Source organism: Lucilia sericata, unplaced genomic scaffold (assembly GCF_015586225.1).
Source record: "Lucilia sericata isolate MDLA Ls3-8-SP2 unplaced genomic scaffold, ASM1558622v1 Contig000844F_arrow, whole genome shotgun sequence".
NCBI classification, from domain to species: domain Eukaryota; kingdom Metazoa; phylum Arthropoda; class Insecta; order Diptera; family Calliphoridae; genus Lucilia; species Lucilia sericata.
Genome location: NW_023994836.1, coordinates 130,001 through 139,026, shown reverse-complemented (window position 1 = coordinate 139,026; position 9,026 = coordinate 130,001). Strand labels below are relative to the sequence as shown.

General features: G+C 33.6%; 3 protein-coding genes across 7 annotated transcripts in view; 2 read left to right on the top strand and 1 right to left on the bottom strand.

Annotated features, from left to right (window-relative positions):
• The first annotated feature begins 896 nt into the window (after positions 1-896).
• LOC119608512 (eukaryotic translation initiation factor 2A) lies at positions 897-4,652 on the top strand. Its single transcript, XM_037962962.1, has 7 exons — positions 897-950; positions 1,013-1,085; positions 1,367-2,167; positions 2,312-2,482; positions 2,571-2,745; positions 2,963-3,234; positions 3,553-4,652. Exons 1-7 carry the CDS (start codon positions 912-914, stop codon positions 4,272-4,274), a joined length of 2,253 nt encoding a protein of 750 aa, XP_037818890.1. The 5' UTR covers positions 897-911; the 3' UTR covers positions 4,275-4,652.
• A 1,039-nt stretch (positions 4,653-5,691) lies between these two features.
• LOC119608516 (small integral membrane protein 8) lies at positions 5,692-6,302 on the bottom strand. Its single transcript, XM_037962971.1, has 2 exons — positions 5,992-6,302; positions 5,692-5,925 (listed from the first exon to the last, which is right to left on the bottom strand). The coding sequence occupies exons 1-2, from the start codon at positions 6,118-6,120 to the stop codon at positions 5,767-5,769; spliced, it is 288 nt and encodes a 95-aa protein (XP_037818899.1). The 5' UTR covers positions 6,121-6,302; the 3' UTR covers positions 5,692-5,766.
• Positions 6,303-6,574: 272 nt separating this feature from the next.
• Positions 6,575-9,026, top strand: part of LOC119608513 (nucleolar protein dao-5) — a 6,633-nt gene continuing 4,181 nt past the window's right edge. For 3 of the 5 annotated variants that reach the window (XM_037962967.1, XM_037962965.1, XM_037962964.1), the window contains exons 1-2: positions 6,586-6,837; positions 7,039-8,517. In XM_037962967.1, coding sequence (XP_037818895.1) covers positions 6,739-6,837; positions 7,039-8,517 — 1,578 coding nt within the window. In that variant the 5' untranslated portion in view covers positions 6,586-6,738. Of the gene's footprint in view, positions 6,838-7,038; positions 8,518-9,026 lie in introns of all 5 variants that reach the window. The other 2 variants (XM_037962968.1, XM_037962966.1) reach the window with 1 other exon arrangement.

The following is a 9,026-nucleotide window of genomic DNA, read 5'->3' as shown; positions in this document are numbered from 1 at the left end:
AAAGGGGATTAACATAAGATTAAATTTATTTTTAGATTAACTAATCTGATTATTAATTGGCATTTGATTACCATCTCAAAAACCCGCACTAAATTAAGCATGTAGGGCCCGGAGTAAATGAGAACTTATAAAATGGGATTTTTTGGTATTTTTTCGTTCTTCAAAAGGTACTTTTTGAATTCGCTATGATATTGAACCTAGAAATTTAAAATTAAGCATGTAGAGCCCGGATTAAGTAAATAACATATAAACGGGGACTTTTTGATACTTTTTCGTTCTTTAACTGGTAATTTTGAGTTTGCTATAATATTAAACCCAGAAATTTGAAATTAATCATATAGAGCCCGGAGTAAATGCGAACATATAAAATTTGTAATTTTTCGTTCTTCAACTGGTACTTTTTAAGTATTTTATTATAATGAAGCTAGAAACATGAAACTAAGCAATCAGGGACTTGAGTGAAAGGAAATTTAAAATGGAGTATTTATTATCTGGTACTTTTTCCTTATTTAACTGGTACTTTTTGAATTTTCTATAATATTAAACTTAGGAACATGAAATTAAATAAAAGAAGTCGGTCTACAGTTGAGTATGTAAGCTATTTTTATCGGGAATATAATATAAGGAAGTTGGACTTCTTCGATGTTGTTGCGGAATGCGTTATACGCATAATATATGACTTGAAATCTTTGTGAAAGTACTCGTGAAACTCGCAAAACTTAAGTTTGTGACCAAAATTATGTAAAATTAATATTTTTGGGAAAAATAAACATAAAAATGTAAAAATTTGTGGACAAATTATATACCGAATGAAAGAATCTTTGTTGTAAATGGAAAATTCTACTCCGGCGGAGTAATTTTTAAGATTTAAACGTTGTAGTCAGCTGACGCCGGACGGGTAAATACCTCATATGGATTTTGTTATAAAAAGCGTTCCGGAACAGAATTTTGTTAGTTAATCACATTATATACACAGCGTAAATATGTATAAAACAATTTATTAATATTTTAGCAATATGGCAACCATGTTGTTGAGGTTAGAATTTTGACAATGGCTGTGGATAGCGTTTCTCCTGCACTTGCAAGTAAATAATTAAAATAAAATTATAAATAATTATTAAATTTTAGAAAATTTGTTGTTTAAGTGTAAATTAATGACAGTATTTTGTGGATAAAATAAAAGTTTTAAAAATTAATTTGTTTTAAAGGCATAAAATGGGACAGAAAAAATTTTCATTACTCATCCCACCACCATCAGCAATTTGACAAAGAAAAATTTTCTCTTTTTTCTGTTGAAGTGTTTGATTCTTTTTGTTGTTGTTGTTTTAACTAAACATATTTTATTTTGTTGTTCTTACTTTAACAGTTCGCTCTAGCGTGGGAATCGAACTGTGGGCTTCGTCGGGGTCTAAGCAACCCTATGAGCACAAGGACAACTTACCACGAGAGGAGACGAAACATTCTCGATCAATTTCATTCAGCCCAGATGGTCGTTACTTTGCCTATTCGAATGGCCGAGAGGTAATGGTTTTAAGAACATCGGACTGGCAGCTACAATGTTCCCTGCCACGTCCGAAGGCTTTTTATTTGAAATTCTCACCGCGTGGCAATTACTTATGTACCTGGGAATTGTATGTCACCACCAAGGATATACCCGAGGGTGTGCCGAATATGTTTGTGTATGAAATGGCCAGCGGTAAGGAGGTATTTAGCATTGTGCAGAAGAAACAAAGCGATTGGGAACCCTCATGGTCATCGGACGAAAGCATTTTTGCTACCGTCATTGGTGGCGAGGCCTTGTTCTATGATCTGACACAAGGTGTTGAGGGTTTCAATGCAAGTGTTAAGAAAATAGGCGGCAGTAAGGGTGGTACCTTGTCGGTGGGTCCCGGCAATAGTCCACCGTTTATAGCCATCTATACACCCGGTGCCAAGGGGGCACCATCGATGTGTAAACTCTATAAGTATCCAGCATTGGGTCAAAATCAAACGGTGGCCTGTAAAAGTTTCTTCAATGCCGATCGTGTTGAATTGGTATGGAATCGTCGGGGTACTGGTCTCTTGCTATTGACCAGTACGGAAGTCGATAAGACGGGTGCTTCGTATTATGGTAATCAGGCTTTGCACTTTTTGAATACCAAGGGTGATTCCTGTTCCGTGCCATTGTGTAAGTATTCAGTGAAAGAGAGCAGCAGAAGTAATTATAATGAAAAAAGGAGTGTCTGTAATTACTTTTTTCATATATTTACTTCCCTTGTTTAGCTAAAGAAAGTTGCAATTGTTAATTGTTATTTTTTTTTTCAATTTCCAGCTAAAGAGGGTCCTGTACATTGCGTTAAATGGAGTCCTAAAGCTACTGAATTTGTGGTAGTTTATGGTTATATGCCTTCTAAGGCGGCTTTATATAATTTAAAATGTGACGTCGTTTTTGATTTTGGTGAAGGACCTCGCAATTGTGCCTATTTTAATAGTTTTGGAAATCATATCCTTTTTTGATCGTTATTTATATATTTTTATATTATTATTCTTTGTCACATTATTGTTTCAAGTTTTCCTTAACTTCTTAGCACTAGTCGTTTTAGCTGGTTTTGGCAACTTGCCCGGCCATGTGGAAATTTGGGATGTATCGAAAAAGGAGAAGCTTGCCAATATTAAATGTCCCGATACTACCCATTTCGAATGGAATCCTAATGGCGAATATTTTGTAACCGCTACTACGGCTCCCAGATTACGCATAGGCAATGGGTAAGTTACTTTACAACTAAGAAAAAGTTTGTAAATTTCAATCTAATCGTTGAAAACTAATGAGGAACAATTATACTATACATTTTTTATATAAAAAAAGTGATTTTAAATAAATTTCCAAAAATATTTTTGAGGTTATGTTTTCTTTCAATTAAGTAAAATCTTAGGAAAACCAACCTAAAACCCAAATCTCTTCATCTTTTCTTTAACATTACAGTTTCAAAGTTTATCACTACTCGGGTGCCCTATTGCACGAGACCATTTGGCCCCAGGGTCAGGAGCTATTGGCCGTTGAATGGCAACAATTTGCTGAGAATACATTTAAAGAACCTATCATCACTAAGGTCAAGCATGAAGGTATCAAATCGAGCCAACCGGAGGCAAGTAAGAAGGTTTATACACCACCACACTTGCGCTTTATGAGTGAAGGAAAAAATCCAGAGAAATTTGTACCACAGTCGCAAAGCACTATACCAGGACTACCACCAGGTAATCCAAGACAATTTTGGCAAAGAAAATATGATTTAGATAAACCCCTAATGAGACCAGGAGCATGGAGAGAAACAACAACAACAGCAGCAGCAAACACATAATAGAGAACAAATGCCCAGTGTTAGTAGCACAGGAGTGGGAGGAGGTGTACAACGTCATACATTCAATAGAAAACAACAACGTTATAATCCTTATAACCAATCCAGAAGACGTTATTAGTTTTAGGTTTAATAGTTTTAAGTTTTTAATTGCATATTTTAATAAATTTTAAGAACAAGAGCTAAATATTTCTCTGTGCTTTCTGTTTATTTCAAGGTTATTCTTCCTCACAAGCCAACAATAAGAAACAGGGTGCTCAAAAGTCTCATCAACAACAACAGCAACAAAATCCTAAGGGTTTTAAACAGCAGCAGCAACATAATAAGAATAGAAAAAATGAGCACAATAACGAAAACAACCACAACAACAACAACAACAATGGTGCTAATAACACTAGAAACAATAGAGGAGGAAGAGGAGGGGATAATAATAACAGCAATGGTGGACAACCAGGAGCCAATAATTTCAATAGAATGAATAAAATGCAGGCAGAAGGAACTGTTGACGTAGGAGCTGTAAGTAACAATGAGCAGCAACAGCAGCAAACAATGCCGCAACAACAGCAACATAACAAACGTCAACAAAACCAGCGTCGTCAGCAGCAAAATCCACAATTTAATCAACAAAGAAGACAACAGCAACAGCAGCAACATAATCATGCTAACGCTGGTGAAAATGTTGCAGCAGCAGTGGATGGACAACAGCAACAGCAGCAAAATTTGCAGCAGCCAAACCAACAACAGCAGCAAACTTCTAAAAAGGCCGCTAATCCTGAAAAGGAGAAAAAAATACGCAATGTTGCCAAAAAGTTGTCGGATATTAAAAAATTAAAAGCCCGTCAAGATCAGGGTGAAGTTTTGGAATTAAATCAATTAAATAAAATTGAAATGGAGTCGAAATTTCTCGAAGAGCTTAAAGCTTTAAAATTATCTGCCTAAGAAGTGAATCTTTAAAGCTTTTCTTAAACACTCAACTTCCTTTTTTATTTCGCTACAACTTTTAAAAAAATATAAAACAAAAATTTTCTAAAATTGCAAAAAAAAAAAAAACTTAAAATTTAAGAATTTTTAAAACTAAAAGGGAAGTTAGTTATGAATTTGCTTAAAATTTGCCAAAATATTTAAGAAAAATTTATTAAATATTACAGTTATTCCTAAAAACTCCCCCCTAATTTTTGTGTAAATCTGCCTGCTGTGTTTTTTAAACAAATTCACAAAAAAAAAAAAAGAAATTTGTAATTATTGGCTTAACTACTGTTTTATGGTGTCTCTCTTACTTCCTGCCCCACATGTGTTTCTAAAATTTTCTCTTCCTTTCTCTCTAAATTATGTTTTTTTTTATTATTAAATTGTAAAACAAAAGCAAAGAAATTCCAAAACAATTTATTTTTTATAACAAATTATGTTTTTATTTAAAAAATTTTATTTCAAATTAACTTTATTTTTTTATTTTACATATTTTTTTTTATTATTATCAAGAAAAAACCAAACAAGAACAACAACAAAAGTAACGGAAAATAATTGTGATTTATCAAAAAAGCATAATAAAGCAAACATATTTACAAAAACAACATAAAATTAAACAAAAACAACTATTAAAGCAATAATTGCAAAATAAAACAAAAATCACATTTTGGTAAAAATAAGTTTATTTTTTTTTATTTATTTTATTAAAAAAAAAAAACAATTTTGTGTAACTTTTTATTTTATTAGCATTTTGTTGCATCATGTTGATAACATTTGGTTTTATTTGTTTCTTCTTTTCTTAAGAACATGTTGTAAAACGGGAGCGAATGTCTGTTGCGTTGGGAAAAATTAATCTATAACTAGACGGGAACTAAAATAGGCTTGATCTGTAACTGTCTTAGATCTAATCTAGAACTGAACTAGAGCTGAATTAGAACTAAACTAGATCTGATCTAGATCTTAAATATATCTGAACTCTAACAGAATTAGAACTCAACTAGAATCGAATTGAACTGGGACAATATTAAAACTGAATTAAACCAGAACTGAACAGGAACTAAACTAGATCTGAAACAAAACTGAATTGGAACATAAGAACTAAATTGGATTTGATCTTGATATGATTTGGAGCTGATCTAGAACTTAATATGACAATATAACAAAACTTTACCAGAAATGATGTAGAACAGAAGTAAAATTGGCATAGAACTAGAACTGATCTTGAACTAAGGTAATACTGATCTTAAACTGAAGTTGATCTCATCTTGAACTGAGAGCTACGACCAGAATTGATTAAAAACCGAATTATAAATGTACTAAAACTAAATTTGATCTCTAATATTGTATTAAACCTAAGCAGGTGATCTTCAAAATAAGTTTTTAAAAAATATTTCGTTTTTAAATTATATTTTCAAAACTTTTTTTTTAAACAACAACAAAAAACAAAAGTTTTTATACTTATAACTTATGTATCCCATTTAGATTCTTTTTTAATAAAAACTTCTTTACCATCATCACTAACAGCCGTATAATAGCCCAAACTTTCATATTTCCATCTCATATAGGTTATATAGCCAAAAACACCGGTAATACAGGCCAAACCAACACCCATAACAATTTTATTCTAAAACAAAATATAATAAAAACATTAGCTTTTAAAGTATAAAAAAAAAAACTGTAAAACACTTACCGGCCTTGTATACAATTCGAAATTTATCAAACGAAATACATTGGTGGTCTTGACCTGTCGTATGCCATCACCGGGTTCAGCTACTCGTGCAGAATTTTGTGCTTTAGTAAGGGGTTCCTTGTCAGCCATTGTATTTAAACGTGTTGTTTATGATTTATTACATAAATTTATTATATTTATTTATTATTATATAAATAACTAAATATTTAATACAAAATATTGTTAATATCCAAAATCTTATGTTTATTTTTGTTAAATTTGTTTTGTAATATTAAAAACTAAGCTGCCAGAGTTATAATAACAATAATATAAAAAACCGCTACTTTGTTATTGTGGAGTAGCCATATTTGTAAACACAGCAAAAAATAAGTTACCAGACGGTAAAAATAATTTCAAAACTTAATAATAGTTTTAAAAATTTTAAGTTTATCTTATGGTTATTTCTTTTAAAATACACATTTTTATTACAATTTAAGTATAATTTTCTTAAAAAAGCCATCTTTTTTGATAAACTCTATATAAATGTATACTTTGTGGGTAAAGTAAAACAAAATACCCACCACGTGGCAACACATTAAGTACGCTATTCACCATTGCTTGTAGTAGTGCCTAAATTATACAACGCTGGTCTTTAAGTTTTTTACTTCGCACACAACCAACACGTGTTTTGGACGACGCAGGAGGAAAAATTAGTTAAAAAATTAAATTATATTAATAAAAAACGTGCAAAGAAAAAACAAATTAAAAATGGCAGCAAATGATCAATTATTAGCTGCAATAATACATGAATATTTACAAAGAAAAGATAAAACTTTGGCTCAAGTTTATCAACACAAAACCAAAGCTGTAAGTTCAAGACAATAAGAAAAAAAAAAAAAAAAAAAAACAATGTGCTCGGCCGAGGAAGCCTCGCGCAAAGTACCGCATGTGTGTATGTATAAGTGTGGGTTGTAGGTCTATGGCCAATGATTGCATACACAAACACATGGCATTTTTATAAATTTCATATTATTTATTTTGCTAATTTTTTCTATTTCTCATTTCCAGGCCATCGTTGCTAAGGGTTCCCCCAAATTGGAAGACATTTTGCAATACTATGTACAAAATAGTAAAACAAAAATTCCTCCTGTAAAAACAACTGAAGATAGCGATAGTGACAGTGATTCAGAGGAAGAAGTCCCTAAGAAAGCTGCTGCTCCTGTCAGCAATGGCAAGCCTGCCGCTAAGAAAGCTGCCTCCAGTTCTGAAGATTCCTCAGACGATAGCAGTGATGAAGAGAAAAAACCCGCTGCCAAAGCCGCAGCGGCTAAAGTAAATGGTGTGGCTAAGAAACAAGCATCATCTGATGACTCCGATGACAGCAGTGATGATGAAAAACCTGCTGCTAAGGCTGCCACCCCTGCTAAACCTGCTGCTGCTGCCGCTAAGAAACAAGAATCTTCCGAAGATTCTTCTGAGGATAGCAGTGATGATGAGAAGAAACCAGCAGCTAAAGCTACTCCTGCTAAACCTGCTGCTCCCGCTAAGAAACAAGAATCTTCGGAAGATTCTTCTGACGATAGCAGTGATGATGAGAAAAAGCCAGCAGCTAAAGCTACTCCTGCTAAACCTGCTGTGGTTGCCGCTAAGTCAAAGAAAGACGATTCATCTGATGATTCTTCTGACGATAGCAGTGAAGATGAAAAACCAGCTGCTAAAGCGGCACCAGCAAAACCTGCTGCCGCTGCTGCTAAAAAAGCCGAGTCCAGCAGCGATGATGACAGCTCTGAAGATGAAAAACCAGTTGCCAAGAAACCTGCTCCAGTTGCTGCCAAAAAAGCCGACTCCAGCAGTGATGATTCTTCCAGCGAAGATGAAAAACCTAAAGCTGCTGCTGTAGCTAAAAAACCAGCTGCTGTAGTAGCCAAAAAAGCCGACTCCAGCAGTGATGATTCGTCCAGTGAAGATGAAAAACCTGCTGTTAAACCAGTAGTTAACAAAGCTGCTGCCGTAGTAGCTAAAAAGAAGGCTGACTCCTCTTCGGATGATTCTTCCTCCGATGACGACGATGAATCAGCAGCCAAGAAACCCGCTGTAGCTGCTCCTGCTAAAAAGAAAGCAGCTTCATCATCCGATGATTCCTCATCCGATGAAGAGGAGGCTGCCAAACCAGCAGCTGCTAAAGCCGCTACACCAGCTAAAAAGGCCGATTCTAGTTCTGACGATTCCTCAGATTCTGATGATGAGCCACCAGCAAAGAAGGCTAATGTTACTCCTGCCGCTGCTGCTAAGCCTAAAAAGGCTGACAGTTCTAGCGATGATAGCTCGGACGAAGATGATAAGCCCGCTAAAAAACCAGCTGCTGCCGCTGCTACTCCAGCCAAAAAGGCAGCCAAGTCTGACGATAGCGATGATAGCTCCAGTGATGAAGAACCAGAAAGTGCTCCTGCTGCTAAACCTGGTCAAAAGAGAAAATTTAGTGAATCGAATGCCGCCGACACACCCAACAAGAAATACAGTAATTTTGTGAAATCTGGCGAAGTAAAGGTAAGATTTGTTTTTGAATTTTTTACTATAATTTGTGGAATATAAGATGTTTATTAAAAGTTTGGGTTTTAGTCCCTTTTAATCCAATTCGAAAGAATAGGTTGAAAGTATGTATATTCTGAATTTGAATTGATTTCTTGTTCCCAGTAGTTTTATAATGTTCGAATTTTTGAACTTAACGAAAAACTTGTTAAATTCTGAAATCTTCAATCATAATTCATTAGATTTCATTTGATAAATTTTAAATTTCGAAATTTAGTGATATTAAGTTCTAATTTCGAGAATATATCAATATTTTCGGTTGATTTCTTTTTCTAAGTGCTTTTTATGAAATTTTGATTTTAAATGAAATTTCAAGTTAAAATTTTTGTAATCAAGTTCAAATTTTTGTAATCAAGTTCGAATTTTTGTAATCAGGTTCGAATTTTTGTAATCAGGTACGAATTTTTGTAATCGAGTTCAAATTTTTGTTATCAAGTTCGAATTTTTGTAATCAAGTTCGAATTTTT

What these genes read in the sequence shown, in the direction of transcription:
- LOC119608516 (XM_037962971.1), bottom strand. Translation starts at nt 6,120, where the DNA reads ATGGCTGACAAGGAACCCCTTACTAAAGCACAAAATTCTGCACGAGTA. An exon ending in TCGAATTGTATACAAGGCCG is followed by an intron (nt 5,926 to 5,991) that starts GTAAGTGTTTTA and finishes ATTTTGTTTTAG; the next exon opens with AATAAAATTGTTATGGGTGT.
- LOC119608512 (XM_037962962.1), top strand. Translation starts at nt 912, where the DNA reads ATGGATTTTGTTATAAAAAGCGTTCCGGAACAGAATTTT. An exon ending in CGTTTCTCCTGCACTTGCAA is followed by an intron (nt 1,086 to 1,366) that starts GTAAATAATTAA and finishes TTACTTTAACAG; the next exon opens with TTCGCTCTAGCGTGGGAATC. An exon ending in TATACCAGGACTACCACCAG is followed by an intron (nt 3,235 to 3,552) that starts GTAATCCAAGAC and finishes GTTTATTTCAAG; the next exon opens with GTTATTCTTCCTCACAAGCC.